The 16,374-nt window shown below is 43.5% G+C and overlaps 1 protein-coding gene across 1 annotated transcript in view; it reads right to left on the bottom strand.

The window, feature by feature from the left end:
- WDFY4 (WDFY family member 4) overlaps positions 1-16,374 on the bottom strand; it is a 561,873-nt gene that overhangs the window by 70,919 nt on the left and 474,580 nt on the right. Inside the window, exon 51 of the mRNA XM_006874619.1 lies at positions 3,047-3,200. Coding sequence (XP_006874681.1) covers positions 3,047-3,200 — 154 coding nt within the window. The remainder of the gene's footprint in view (positions 1-3,046; positions 3,201-16,374) is intronic.

The following is a 16,374-nucleotide window of genomic DNA, read 5'->3' on the forward strand; positions in this document are numbered from 1 at the left end:
ATCATCACTATTTATATGTCTTTCTCCCCCTATACTATATACCTTTGTGTCTGGGTGCTTGGGCCATTCAATTTTGTTGAATAATTAAATGGAGGAACTAAAAACTGGAAATATCTGCTTACTTATTTATACCAAACCTAAAAAGCAAACCCATTGCTGGCTACTTGGTTTTGACTCATAAAGATCCTGGAGTGCAGACTAGAACTCCCCCATAGGTTTCCAAGGACACACCTTCATGGAAGCGGAGTCCACACCATTTTCTAGTGCAGCTGGTGGGTTCAAACTGCTGACCTTTCTTTCAGCAGTGGCACTTAACCACAGCATCACCAGAGTAGAAATCAATATCACTTATTTTAGCCTGAGGAACCTTATCTGTTTGCTTTCTTGCTTTTTTGTATTTTCCCTTCCAACATTTGTCAAGGACTTCATTCTTCTTGGATCAACTATCAACACTCACGAAAGCAGCAGTCAAGAGATCAGACGATGTATTTCATTGGGCAAATCTGCTGCACAGGAACTTTTTAAAGTATTGAAGAGCAGAGATGTCAGCTTGAGGACTAAGGTGCGCCTGACCCAAGCCATGGTATTTTCAATAACCTCGTATGGATGCGAAAGCTGGACAGTGAATAAGGAAGATCGTAGAAGAATTGATGCCTTTGAATTGTGGTGTTGGAAGAGAATACTAAAAGTGCCATGGACTGCCAAAAGAACCAATAGATCTGTTTTGGAAGAGGTGCAGCCAGAGTGCTCCTTGGAGGCCAAGATGGCTAAATGTCGTCTCTCATACTTTGGACATATTGTTAGGAGGGAACAGTCGCTAGAGAAAGATGTCATGCTGGGTAAGATGGAGGGTCAGAGAAACAGAGGACGACCCCCAACGAGATGGATCAGCCAGGTGGCATCATTGATGGCATCAAGTGTGGCGGCGGTAGTGAGGTTGGCCCAGGATCGGACATTGTTTTGTTCTGCTGTGCATGGGGTTGCTATGAGTCGGTTCCGACTCGATGGCACCTGACAACAACAACTTCCAACATATAAACCCCATGAAAGTAGAATCCACATCTGTTTTGTTCACTTCCATGTTCAGTGGCTTTGGAGGATAAGTATTGGACTGAGAACCACAAGGTCAGTAATTTGAGACCATAAGCTGCTGTGCAGGAGAAAGATGAAGCTTACTGCTCCTGTAAAGATTTACAGTCTCAGAAACCCTGTGCAGGTTTCCCTATACATGAGTCAGAACTGATTCAATGACACCTAACAGCAACACATCGAGTATAATGTAAGTGGTCATCAAATCTCTTCTCAGTGCTGGAATGACCTCCATTCTTCGTATGTGTGGTCATTTCACTGCCTGCCCCTCACCTCTTCAACAGATAATCCCAACTTATTTCCAAAACACAGCTGAGTGTTCCTCCATCCCTGATCCACCTCTTGGCTTCCAGAGCCTCTCAATTGCTTCTTTCATGGCCCTTACCACATGTTGTGATAACTGTCTTTTTGATATTTGTCTGGTTCGTATCTGTGATGCACATGAGGTTTCTGAGGACCATGGACCCAACCAAGGGCAGCTAGACTGAGATCCTAGGATCGGACTTGCTAGGCAGGAATGGATCTGGTCTGGCCAGCATCACTTTTTAATAGTCCACATGTCCAACAGGAGTATGCTGTGGCTGGCTCAGGGAGCATGCGCCTATGTAAAGAAGGATGGGATAACCCTGAGGAAGGGGACCTCTGGGAAATGAGGCTCATTCCCTCCCAGGCCAGAGCCTCCAGCCTCTGGGAAGAGCACTTGCCTAATTCCCACCCCCACATGCCAACCATACTCCAAGTGTCACCCTGACTTTATCTTATGTTACATTTGTTAGTGAAGATTCCCAAGGCACCCATTTAGTTATCAGGACCTGCCCACTGTGACCTTCTGGGGGTTTTTGGTTTTAAAGCACTAAGAAAACAAGGCTCACCCTGGAGTTGGGTCTGAAATGAAGAAAACAGGAGGGATCACCACCTGCATCTGTACAACTGTTCTTGGGTTCCACGTAGCAATCTACTTTAGGAAAGCCAGCTGTCAGTGTTTGAACCTTCTTCTCAGAGTCCAGATCAACCTCTTTTGTTTCACTCTGGAGGACAATGAAACCCAGAAAGGGACAGGGACTTGTCCAAGGCCACATAGCAGGGCAGTGATAGACGTGGGTTACCAGCAAGATCCCTTCGTTTTTTAACTTTTAGTTGTGAATTGAGTGAAGATTCACAAAGCAGATCATCAGTTGTACATTCAGCAAATCATATACTTTGCTGCATTTCCATGATTGCAGTACACTCCATGTGACATCAGTTATCTCACTTCCTGCTGAGATTCTTGTTTCCCTTCCTCCTTATTTTCCAAATCTTCCGAATTGTGTCCTTAGGTAAATGCTGCCCATTTTTATCTCGATGGTTGACAATTCCATAATGTGCAGCCTTCACAGGGCTGCTGTCTCCCGCCCACCCCTGCCCCTCATATGCCTATCTACTGCTGGGTTGGAAACTGAGCCATGAGGGAGAGGAGTTCCCTTCCAGACCTGAAGGGGACCAAGGCTCATAGTCTCAGGTTCCTCCTGTCTCTTCCTAACCAGTAAGCCTGGTCTTTTTAAAATTTTGAGTTTTGTTCCACATTTTCTCCCAGTCTATCCAGGACCTTCTAATGTGATTCCTGAACAGTTGGTAATAGTAGGCGGGCCCCATCTAATTCTGGGTCATGGAGATGAGTAGGCACATGTTTCATTAGTCTCTTCTTGCTGGCCACTGCACTCCCTTGCTGCAGACCTGTGGCTTGGGGATGCTCAAAAGAAAGGTCATGTGGGTACTTCTGACAGCCTTGGATCCAGTATCCTCTCACAGCTCTGGCCTTCCATTCCCAGGATGGAAGGCCAGTCAGTGATGATCTCACACCAACCACACTTGATCCTTTGAGGGGTGTTCCTGCCGACTTGCTCAGTAAAGACACCGATGGAAGAAGAGGCCTACCCTGTACCCACCCCATCCAGCCTCACTCAGGATCTCTGCTTACCAAACTCCACTGCATTACAGTTTGTTAGAAACTCAGGCAAGTAGAAGAATTCTGGAGTCAGTTCCCTGACATCACTCATGTTCTCCCTTGAGGCAGACTCCCATGCATTCTTCACACTGTGGAACATTCTATCTGCCACATCAAAGCTTCCACCCTGTGGAGAGAAGGGGCTGGCATGATAATCTGCATGGACTTCAGCCCTGTAACTAGACAGGCACAGCTTGTGTGTGCATTTATTCATTGATCCATTCCATGTGTCACTTGAACAGAGGTTTATACTTTCATAAAGCTATAACTCATTTACCTACTCCAGCATACATATACTCATTCATCAATACATGCTTGTGTGAGATCATTGCTTCATGCATTTATTCATTCAGTTACTCTCTAGAACTTTATGCCATGCATACATTGTTGTTGTTAAGTGCTGTGGAATTGGCTCTGACTCATAGTGACCCTGCAGAGGGTTTTCTGAGGCATTACATTTTCGGGCACTACCACACTCCATACATAGACATACATAAACAATTTTTTAAATCCTGACAGTGGTTGTAGTAAGTGGGTATTTCCATTTTGCAGAAAACTGAGGCTCATAGAAAGTATAGCGATCAAAGCAGTAAATGTCAGACCTCAGATCAAATTCAAGGAGACAACTCCAAGGCCTTTGTGTTAGTTTACAGTGTGAATCATGGAGTGAAGTGAGTTCAGGTACAGATGGACCAGGAACACATCATCTACTGTATGTGGCCAGAGCGCACAACACAGCTCTTTCTTATAGGGTAGAAGACTCCACACACCTGAGGTGGCTACAACTGGGAATCCCACTGGTCAAGGCCTGACTGGTAATTTTCTGGGTGAGAAAGTGGATCATGTGAGATCCTTGGGTCATTCTCTGCAGAGGGTCAGGGTCCCCCAGAGACCACATTACCTCTGGGATCCCAACAAAACAGTGCATGAAAAGCTTAAAGACATAGCTTTTCTGCCAAGTTGCTTTACTCTTGGTTGAAACTGAGTGATGACATCTACCATCAAATTCAAATGGAAATGGAAGCCAAGTGGGGGAAGGGTCTGCACCTAACGGGCACTCGTTGAAGCATATTAAAAGTTTTGTGTATTTAATCTGCAGACAGCGCATTACGTCTGCTCGAGAGTGATGCCGTCTCATTGTCCTGCTTCCTTCTGCAGTTTTTATGAGCACTTGATGGTAATCTCCTGAGAAACAACATGATTTGGTAATAAAAAGATTACCTGTATTAAATAAAAATAATATATACATAGAAAATATTGTTAGTGCTACAAATCTGGTTAAAGATATTACCACAAAGAAAAATGTTATTTTTTTCACAGCCATCTAATGCATTTTAGCAAAAGTAATAACTTTAAAACTTAAGCCTGTATTATTTATAAAGGAAGCAATAACTGATTTTCCTATTTCCTATAATAATAAATGTATTTGCATACATTTGTTTCAAAATTAATGGGTTTCCTACCTTTTGCAATACAAAGAAAAATACCAAATTCCCTAGAAGAAAAAGTAGAGCTGCTTTTTTACTTATACAGTAAGTCTGTGGGTTGGCATAAATGCTGGTGGCTGCCAGCAATGAGTGCCAGTGAGGACTAGATTCTTAGTAATGGAAAGAAGCAGAAAGGGAAGAAATCAAGGGAATAAAGGGAGAACAAGAGAGCGGCAGAGAGGCATCATTAAGGTAGAGGCAGAGTGCCTACATAAAGTCCAGAACAAAATGAAATAAAACAACAAACTTAATTTTAGTGAATGGATGAAAACAAAGTGACCAGGCAGAATGACTTAACCAGACCTATTCCTAAGTAGTTTATAGAGACATTCTTAAATATCAGGAGTAATGAATCCTTTGTGTATACAAGCAGACTAAAATAATGATATGAGGTTATTATTATCAACAAAGGAACCACCTGTTAAAACAGAAGGTTTTCCTATGTGATATTAAACTAGAAGACAATTTGTTGTTGTTGTTGTTAAATTTCGTCTAGTCGGTTTCCACCCATAGCGACCCTGTACAGGGTTTCTGAGGGTGTAAATCCTTACGGGAGTAGAAAGCCTCATCTTTCTCCCGTGGAGCGACTGGTAGTTTCGAACTGCTGACCTTAAGGTTCGCAGCCCGATTCGTAACCACTACACTACCACAGAAGGAAATACTGGCCAGTCCTGTCCCAAGACTAGAAAATCAGAAGCAAAAGGTCTTTGGACTTATTGCTTATCACAAATATGTAGTAATAACATGAAGATATTTTTAATATTTAAAGGCTCCGAAAAATAACTCTTGGTTTTCTTCCTCAATTCAAACAGTTTAAGAGTGCTCTTACTTTGGACACATCATTAGAAAAGACTGATCACACGTAAGGACATCATGTTTGATAAAGCAAAGAATCAGCGAGTAGGAAGGAAAGACTCCATCAGCTGGATTGCCACGTGACTGCAGCAATGATCAAAGACTGTGACGATGAGGAAGGACTGGCCAGTATTTTGTTCTGTATTACCTAAAGTCACCATGAGTCAGAGCCAATTCGACAGCAACTAACACTAACTAGTTCAGTGGTAGAATTCTCGCCTTACTTGCAGGAGACCCAGGTTTGACTTCCATCTAATGTACCTCATGTCAGTGGAGGTTTGTGTATTGCTATGATGCTGAACAGGTTTCATTGGAACTTCCTGATTAAGATGGGCTAAGAAGAAAGGCCTCGCGATCTACTTCTGAAAACCAACCAACGGCAACTTTATGAATTACAACTGGCTGATCTGAAAGTGATTGTGGGATCAATTTTTCTAAGGGGTGAATAAAACTTAGGACAAAATAGTGGGCAAAGTCAGTTACAAGGGCTCTTGTTGGACAATAAAATGAGTTAAAATCATAGAAATTCCATAATTAGTGTACATATGATGAAAACTGGAAACAACATTGAAAAATGTGTTCTACTTATACAACTTATTAAAGTATTAAAGACTGCTGTTTTTTCATTTGAGGGTACAAATTCCCTATGCCCCAGTGTACCTTCCATTTGTGGGTTTGGATAAACATTCCAATTGCAATATTTCTAAGCCCCTCTTTACTACAGTAGAAAAAGTATTGGAAAAAATCATTGAACTCTTGAGCTGTATCCATGTAACTGCATATCTGACCAAACCCATGGTCCCCGAGTCAACTGGAACTCATGATGACTCTCTAGGACAGTGTAGAAGTGCCCCTAGGACTCGCAAGGCTGTGAGCTCTCGGGGAGAAGGCGCCCACATCTTTGCATGGAGCACCGAGTGGGTTCAAACCACTGTCCTAGGAAGCAGTGACTCATGGAGACACCAGGACTCCTTGAATGTGTTCAAGGGCACCCAAATACACAGATATTATAACAATCTAGTCTAAAAGGTCTGTTGTTCCCTCCAGGCAGGTCTGACCAAAATCAATCTCTACCACATCTAGGAATGGTTCCAAGAGCAGACAGACAACCCAATCTCATTGCAAACATTTCCCCCGCCCCAATATATTTAAAAGCACCCCACATAAACAGTTCACTTACAAGACCCTGTATGCACATCAGTTGATCTAAGCTACTGTTTTTTCTCCATAGAAGAGACTGAATGCAATAGTGGATAGCACCTCAACTTTGGAATCAGAGAGACTTGATCTGAATTTCAGAACCCACTTAAATGCAGTGTGAACATGAGTTCAGTTTTAAAGTTGTTTCAACTTCCAGTGCTCTCATCTGTAAACCTTGGATGGCTATTGTGTGTATGTAAAGGTGTGTGAATGTATGTGTGTGTGCATGAGAACATGGGTGTGAGCATTGCGGACATGTGTGTGCATGCACATGAACGTGTATGTGGGAACATGGGCGTGGTGTATGCGTGCCCATGTGAGCATGTATATGTAAATGTGAACATGTGTGAGTGTGTGCACACATGTGCACATATATGGGTATGTGAAAATGGGTGTGAGTGTACATGCATGCACATGTGAGTGTGTGTGCACATGTGGACATGTATATGTGTGCATATGTGCAGGTACTTTGTACAAGGTATTTAATTCATATGGATATGGTCATTATGTCCCTTTCCATTCAAAGACTAGGAGAGAAATTCTGAATTTGGCTCTAATTTCAGTGTGTATGTGGAAGGTACTCAGGTACTTAAGAGGCAAGGTCAAGGCCAAAGGAAAAAAAGGAAACAGAAGTTATTGGAAGCAGAAGGTTGGGTATGAAGGAAAAGATGAGGGGTGGAGAGCTCTAGTGATTGCGGTGGGCAGGAGGGGAGAGCACTTTAAGTACCAGTGGGTAGTGTTATGGATTGAATTGTGCCTCTCAAAATAGGTATTGCAAAAGGACTTCTGGCAAGATGGCAGACTAGACAGATGCATTACACAGAACCTCTACAGCCTGGACCCTGAACTTAAGAGGAAAGGTGAAAGAAGTGGATTGAGTGCTTCCTGGGAGGAGAAGCTGAGAAGGAACAGTGAGAGAGGGAGACCGACTGGTGAATGACTGAGCAGATGCTGTGTAACGAGCAGCTTTGGCAACAGAAGGTGGCCTGGCAGAGCAGAGTCACACAGGTGCAATCCCCCTTTCCCCCCATGCTCCCCTGGTAACCAGAGGTGTGGCTAGCTCTCTCCTTTATCCACCCCCAGAGTAGACTATGTTCTCCAGGGGTCCAGGGCCAATGTGAGGTGGAAGCCAGCTGCATTGAATTGGTGCCTGGAGTCAGGTGGGCTCAGTACCAGAGATACAGAACTCACAGAGCCACCAGACCAGCTTAGTCTAGCAGAAACCCTTATAACCAGCCACCCTGCCCCCCAATTGCCCTGCGGTCCTAACAGACATTGAAGCCAGGTCCAACAAGGGCCTCCATGACCTACTTCTGGATAGAGTGCCCTGAACACAGATAGCACACCTAGGTGTATAGGAACTCCATCTAGGGCCAGGAACTCCACTGTCACACCCCTCCTCCACCTACCTCATGAGCCTCTTAGTTGGCAGAAGCGCCTCCAAGTTTTCTCCTCTCCAGATCCTACAATTGCACTTAGTTTTTGTTTTGTTTTCTTTCATTGTTATTGCTTGTTTACACTTTCTTCTTTTTTTTCCATTCTCTTGAACTTTATCTTTTTTTTATTTCCCTTTTTGCTTTTCCTTCTTTCCTTCTGTTTTTCATTTACCCTCTTCTTCCTTCTTTTTTTCCTTTTGATATTTCTTTACTACTCTATACGCTCTATCTCTTTTCATCTTGTCTCTCCTTGTTTTTTTCCCACTGTTTTAAATCTTTCTTTTTTATTTTCTCTCTTATTTTTCTCATTTGTAGCTCCATTTTCCTTCTCCTATTTTCTCTTTATAGTTAGTGTATTATTTTTATCTGGTTGATGTCTGTTTTTACTTCTTTTTTCTCTTTATTATTTTCTTTTTATTGTTGTTTAGTTTTGTTTGTTTCTTTTGTTAAGTTTTGTTTGGTGTGTATATGTCTGGGGGAGGGTTCTCCTCTTTTCCATATGGCAGTGGTGGTGGTGGTGGTTGGTATGTACTGTGGAGTTGGTTCTTTCCATATGGTAATAGACAACACCAATTCCTATCCAGCCCAGCCACAACAGTACCCTCTGAAGCTCCACTGACTGAGCAAGATCCAATAGTAGATCCTATACCACCTGATTAACAACAGACAGCAGCCAACACCAGCCAAACCCACCTTGAAATGAAGTTCGTGAATAGTGAACCAAGAATGGTGCACACACTTCCATTCTCTAACTACATCCAGAGTAGATAGTTGGTGAGAGTCTAAGAACACATGAAGATGCAATCATCAATTAAATACAAATACAACAACACCAGAGACAACAGACAACTTAGTTCACAAGGAGAATGGCTCAAACAAATGACTAAGATGCAGTGCCAGAAAATGTTTCCAAGGAAGAAAGGGTAATGAAACTAACTGAAAAAGAATGAAAAAAATGATATTTAGGTACTTTCAAAGGATTGACAGAAATACCAAAGAAAACACAGAAAAAAATTTCAGGAAATTACTACAAGAACAAAGTTGTTGTTGTTGTTAAGTGCCATTGAGTCGGTTCCGACCCATAGCGACCCTGTACAGGGTTTCCGAGGGTGTAAATCTTTACGGGAGTAGAAAGCCTCATCTTTCTCCCGCGGAGCGGCTGGTAGTTCCGAACCGCTGACCTTAAGATTCGCAGCCCGATTCGTAACCACTACGCTACAAGAACAAAGAGACAAAATAAATGCAAAATTTGAAACAATACAAAAACTGCCATTAGAAATCCAAAAGATTAATACTCTAGAAGAAGAAAGAAGTAAAAAAGAGTAATCTGATACAATTTGATGAACTTGGCCTACACCTATGGATGCAGTAGCTCAAAAGAGGGAACAAACCTTTAAAGTGAGAATCATTTCCCCCCACCCCCCAATGCACAGGGTAGACAGGGATGGGCAACTTGGACATTGGCTACCCAAAATTGGGGAGGGAGCACTACAAAGGCAAGAAGTGACTGGCTTACAAGATTTCAAGAGGGAACCTAGATCCAGAGGGCACAGAGGAAGGAAGAATTTCCACTGAGTAGCATCCAATCTGTCTGGATGGGGCTGATGAAAGGAAATGGGGATAGGTTCTTGTGTTACAATAGTGAATAATTGTTATCAGGACCAACTGTGAGGGTTGGAAATGTAACAGTAGACATTTTGTAGCAAAAGGAGAGGAGTGATTGACTTTGCAGTTCAGGAACAGAGATCCCTGGACCCTTCAAGGGAGAAGAGCGGAGTGTGAGACCCTACCCAGAGAAACAGTGATGCCAGAGATAGAGGCAGAGACGATATGTGGAGAGATGGAGTGGCTGGGCACTTTAGACCTAGAGAGGGAGAGGGACTGTGTGCTGATAACTGGGGGGCAGGCTTGCAGGGTATACCCTTTGGTTGTTTGATGATGCATGGAGGGGATTGTAACCATGTCAATGAAATTATATACATTAGGATGAGTGTAAAGCTAATGTTCTCCCATGTAAACTATCACATAATTCACAATTAAACATTTTAAAAAAGATTAAAACTAAGATTTCAGAAATGTGCAATACATTGAAAGGTTAAAGGAGTAGATCTGAAGCGATAGAAGCTCAAATTAGTAAGCTTGCAGTTAAATTTCTCAATACTAGAATGCTAGAAGAACAATCAGAAAAAATGAATGAAAAAAATCCAAAGAAAACCTAAGAGCTATTTGTGACATCAAGAAGAGGAATAACTTACAGGTGATCAGAATTACTGAACAGGAAGATAACTGCACTGAATGTCAATAGATTGAATTCACCAGTTAAGAGACAGACAATAACAGAATGAATAACAAAACAGGATCCTTCAATATACTGTCTATAAGAACAAAATAGTCAAAAATGATGATAGTCTAAATACCCATTTCAACAGAAAAAACTGGTTAAACAAACTTTGGTACATACACACAATGGAATACGATGCAACATATAAAAAAAGACAATGAATCTGAAAAATACCTCACAACATGGATGGGCTTGGAAGATATTTGCTGATTGAAATGTGTCATTCACAAAAGGACAAATATTGTATAAGAATATTGTTGTATAAAGTTAAGAAAAGGTTAGCTTGATAAAAGTCAAATTCAATGAATGTTACAGTAGCAATAATTTTTCACAGGCTAGAGGGTAAACACCACCATTGATTTGTCAGTTTGTTACATTTTGCTTGTATATTGCCATGTTTCTGGAAGCTATGCCATGGGTATTTTACAATACCAGCAGGGTCTTCTGATTCTGTTATACATGTCTTTTCTAATACTTCTCATTGAGTCTCTATGGGTGGTGTTCATGTGCCTTTGAGGGTGAAAGTCCCATCTTTCTTCCAGAGTAGCTGGTGGATTCAAACTTCTAACCTTACATTTAGTAGTCAAGTGGGTAACACAGTGTGCCAACAGGGCTTTTTTGAGTCTCCATAATAACAAAACCTTTGAGAGCCTGAAGGATTCTCATCAAAATAACATTCTAGCCATTAGATATCCTACCTCCTATGCTGCCTATAACGGTTAGGATTCTGTGTCAACTCAATTAGACCAGGATTTCCAGAGGTTTAGCAGTTGGGATGTGCTTGGTGTCCATGGTGATGAAATCTAAAACAGGCATAGTTAACTCTATGATGAGTGGCTATGAGTAGCCAATCAATTAAAGGGATGCTTCCTAGGGGGTGTGACTTGCTTCCACTCTAATGGACACGTGGGAGAGACTCTCTCTCTTCAGCTGGGGACCTGGGACTCCACAATTGTAAGAGAGTAAACCTCTCTTTATATATATATATATACATGTGTTTCAGTGGTTTTGTTTCTCTAGATATCCTGGCCTAAGACACTGCCTAACTATAATCCTCTTAGCAATGCCTTCTGTTTGACACTGTCCTCACTCTGCCATGTAGATCAGGTTTCATCCCTGGTGACTCTGTCTCATGTGATAGGGTATGTAAATGGAGATTACCTACTGATCTTTAAGGTAATTGATGAGGAGGCCCAGACAAGCACAGACACATCACATCTGATTCCCTTGTCCTTCACCTGTCCAAGCTCTTCCTGACCCAGATGAACACCTATCCAGAGCTCCCAGCAATGGCCAGACCAGACTGAATGCTGGGCCATGGTTCTCTGCAGCTGTGAGCATATGTCTTACAGAAAACCAGTCCCGCTCACCTCAGGTGGCTCAGAAAATCCTTCCCCACTGCTGGTAACAGCTGAATTCACACGGGTTATGACTTAATTAACACAGCACTTTATTTCGGTTCCTTAGTAAACACAGCAATAGCAGCAGCAGCAACAGAGTCTGTGTCTTCACTGGTGTGCTGTCGGCTTGGCTCTGTCCTGCCCATACTGGGTCTGGGCTTAGGCTGGAAACCAACTGGTATGGGGCTATAACTATGTGGTTATGTCCTCCTGGGTGCTCAGAGACACAGCTGTGTGTTAGGAAGTGTCTTGAGAACTGTGCTGGGGCTGTGCTGGGTGGCCAAGCCCACCATTCACACAGAGCATCGGTTCAGGCCTCAAGGCATTGGGAAACAAAGTCCACCACAGATTTGGCCTGGGTCACACTCATGCATGTGTCGTTTGCTCTGGTCACACCATATTTTCTAGATTGTAAAATTCTATCAGTGCAAGGAAAGTAATGATTGATTTTGGCTCTTCTAGCCAGATTTCTTAGCTGTGATCTATTGTAGATCCTAGCCTCTATGTCTGTGTAACAGACCCATTTTGAAATGTGTTGCTAAGAAGCAAAGATTAAGGTGGGACAAAAGAGTAAAGATTGGAGTCCGGGGTGGAGGCACTGTGGGCTAATTCATTAGACTGCAAAGTTGTCTGAACTGCAAGGTCAGTGGTTCAAGCTCACCAGCTTGCTCCTTGGAATCCCCTAAAGAGGGTCGATATGGGTTGGAATCGACTCAGCAGCACTTAATAACAATAACAAAAAGTAAAGATTGCAGTGAAATGAAGGATTAAGCATGGCACACTTTACTAGAGGGTGTGACTTTGTTACTACCCTTAGTTTCCCTTGGGGATATGGTCTGACTCCAGTTTCTAAGATGGCTATAGACAAGCTGACACCGTTGCTCTGGATCTTCATCTGGTTCATCATGTCTCCCCCAGTTCCTGGGATTTCCTTCCCATCACCTGACCTGATTCAACAGTTCCCGAATCTCATGCACTAAAGCCTGTCATCTGACCTGCCAATGTGAGTTCCTCAGATCTTGAGACTATGTGAGTGAAAACATTCATCTAGACTGATCTCTGAACTATGGATTTGGGACTTGCCAACCTCCACAATTGCTAAGTCATTTCCTTTGACAATTGTGAGTTACTGCAGTGTGTTGCAGAACTCTCAGACTTGAGAAAGGGAGGCATGGTGATTGATAAAAATCAAGGACTGTGGTCGTGGTGGTGGTGGTGATGTGCTGTGGAATACGTTCTGATTCAGAGCGACCCTGCATGGGGTTTCCAAGAATATACATCTTTACAGGAGTTGAGAGTCTCATCTTTCTACCGTGGAATGGCTGGTAGTTTTGAACTGCTGACCTTGAGGTTAGCAGCCTGATTAATAACCACTATCTTACCAGAGTTCCTTGGAGTGGTATAACATGTTGGAAAAGTTGAACCACTAGTATATCTTTAACCTCCAACTCATAGGGACCAGCCTTGTTCTGAACTTTCTACAAGGAATTATTCATGCAATCACTGTAGTAATAGATTCCACCACCATCTGTCAATTTGTCATAATGTGGTGGCTTGCATGTTGCTACAATGCTGAAAACTTGGATGCTGGCATTTTAGACACCATCAGGGTCACCCATGGTGGGCAGGTTTCAGCAGAGCTTCCATATCTGGCTGTCTACTTCTGAAAGTCAGCCACAGAAAACATTATAGATCACAACAGTCCAGTGACTACAGGGCTCGGTCACTAGAGGAGGACATCATGTGTGGTGCAGTAGAGGGTCATCAAGGGTAGGGAGAAATGGGTTGGCACAGTGGCCACAGTGATGAATTTTAATATGCAGTGATCACGAAAATGACTCATGACAGGGCAGAGCTTTGTTGTCACCATGACAGATTTGGGGCAGAAAAACAAACACAGAACAACAGGGTTATGCAACAATTATAAGATTGGTTCAAACCTAGTAACACTGAAATATGAGAGAAAGAAAACATACCTTACTCAAGGAATTAGTATCTTCACTTGGCAGGCCTCAGGCTATTTGGGAGTCTCTGGTGCCAGCCACACCACTGCCTACACTCCACAGTGCTTGCTGCCCAATCAAGTGTCAAAGCTGCATTACACAAGCATGGAGTATTGGATGCCAAGTTTGACCCACAGCTGGGGCCTCATGCTGACATGCCACTCTATTCTCAGTGCACCCATGTCACAGTGCCCACAATCACAGGGCACGTGGTGTGGCATGCTGCTCCACAGGGACACCTCCCTGTTACATGACTCATACGTGTAGCACTACACACAGGCATACTGCATACACTGTTGGGGAGGAATCTGTCCCTTTCCCCTAAGCATTCCCCTCTAGACCATGTCTGTAGTTGTTGTTGTTGTTGTTGTTAAGTGACGTCGAGTCGGTTCCGACCCATAGCGACCCTGTACAGGGTTTCCGAGGGTGTAAATCTTTACGGGAGTAGAAAGCCTCATCTTTCTCCCGCGGAGCGGCTGGTAGTTTCGAACCGCTGACTTTAAGGTTCGCAGCCCGATTCGTAACCACTACACTACCAGAGCTCCTTGGGAGTGTTTTCGGCTCAGTGTCACCACCCATCTCCTTTGTGTATTTCTTGTGGGACCACAGGCCAGGACATGGCCTCATAAGGACTAATTGGGATACTAATACAGGACTTACAGTCCCTGCCAGGTATACTATAGGTGTTGAATGAGCGTCAGAGGCTGGTCCTCTTAAGAAAGGGCCTTTAGAAATAATGATCTCATTTCCTTCATTTCAAAACAAGGAGGGGAAATAACGTAACAGAGACAGACACTGGTTCTGATGGCCAGCTAGCCCATACCCCAAATCTCACGGTAATAGGTAGAAGGCAGTTGGCTTACTGCACAACGGAAAAACATGCACTTTCTTTGTGTTGATTCCCATCTACTTTCGGCTCTACATTTGCAATAATTCACATTTTATTCTCTGTTGTTTAAATGAATGGAGAAGGCCTTAGTGTACGGATTCTGTGTCCTCCTCTCCTTTCTTGCTCTTCCTCATCCTTGGGTTGTTGTTATTGTTAAGTGCCCTTGAGCTGGTTCTGACTCCCAAGCAGTGGCTGCTGGGTTTGTATCGCTGACCTTTCAGTTAGTATTTCAGTGTTTACCTGATAGCACCATAGCAGGAGTGGATTGTTGTTGTTGTTGTGTGCCGTGTAGTCGGTTCCGACTCATAGCGACCCTGTACAGGGTTTCCGAGGCTGTAAATCTTTATGGGAGCAGAAAGCCTTATCTTTCTCCCGTGGAACGGCTGGTGGTTTCAAACTGCTGACCTTGAGGTTTGCAGCCCGATTCGTAACCACTACGCTACCAGAGCAGGAGTGGGTAGGAGCTAGAAATCAGTACTTTCCAGCTGCTAAGAACCTGGCGAGGTGGGCGAGGCAAAGCCCTTTAGGAGTTGTGATGCGTGGGAGGAAGCTGATTTCAGACCACCTAAGGTGTCTGCCAGGGCTCCAGGACAACCAAAGAGACAGGCTCTGTTGGCACTACATGTAGCCCTTGGGAACTGAAGTTCATCTCCTGTCTTATAGAAAAAGCTGCTTCCAAAGGCTTAGCTCAATTATAACCCACCAGAAAAGTCCGGGGAGTCCAGATGTGGCACTGTTGGATCAGCACTGCACTGTTAACCACAGGTTGGTGGTTCAAACCCACCACCTGCTCCTCAGAAACCTTATACCGTGTTACTCTGAAGTAGACCTGACTCCACGGTACGTCACAACAAAAACAGAAAAGTCAGGAGGACGCCTGGTGGTGCAGTGTATAAATGCTTGACAGCTAATTTAAAAGTCAGTGGTTCTAACCTACCAGCTGTTCCAAGGGAGAAAGATGCGGCAGGCTGCTTCTGTCAAGATTCCAGCCTTGGTGACCCTATGGGGCAGTTCTGCTCTGTCCTACAGAACCACTTGACGGCAATGAATTGGGTTGGGTTTTTGTTTGTTTGTTTTGAAATGTCAGTTAAAACTTGTTCAAAGAGAGTCAAAGCAGCTCAAATGAAGGTTAGGGAAGTGAAAAGACTTCAGAACCACATGTGGAACATTCAAGTGCTTTCAACTCCGAGGGACCCACCAGCTACAAATAGATTTACACCCTGTAAACCTGCAAAGTGGCATCAGAGATGGAAACAGAGAGACAAAAATGCCTGAGCTAATACGGCTGGGTCTGCACTACCTCACCCTGGTTTGTGTCGTTGTGGGGTGCCATTGAGTTGCTTTTAACTCATAGCAACCCCATGTGACAGAGTATCCTGCCCCACAGGATTTCCTAAGGCTGTAATCTTTAGGCTCTGGTAGCACAGTGGTTACGAATTGGTCTGCGAATCGCAAGGTCAGCAGTTCAAAACTACCAGTTGCTCAGCGGGAAAAAGATGAGGCTTTCTGCTCCCATAAAAATTTACAGCCTCGGAAACCCTGTTCAGGATCGCAACCGACTCTACGGCACTTAACAACAACAACAATCTTTATGTGGCGCTGTGGGGTAATGTGCCAGACTGCAAAACTGTTTGAACTGCAAGGTTGGCCCTTCAAGCTCACCAGCTGCTCCTCGGAAACCCTATACAGG

Source organism: Chrysochloris asiatica, unplaced genomic scaffold, assembly GCF_000296735.1.
Source record: "Chrysochloris asiatica unplaced genomic scaffold, ChrAsi1.0 scaffold00289, whole genome shotgun sequence".
Classification (NCBI taxonomy): Eukaryota; Metazoa; Chordata; class Mammalia; order Afrosoricida; family Chrysochloridae; genus Chrysochloris; species Chrysochloris asiatica.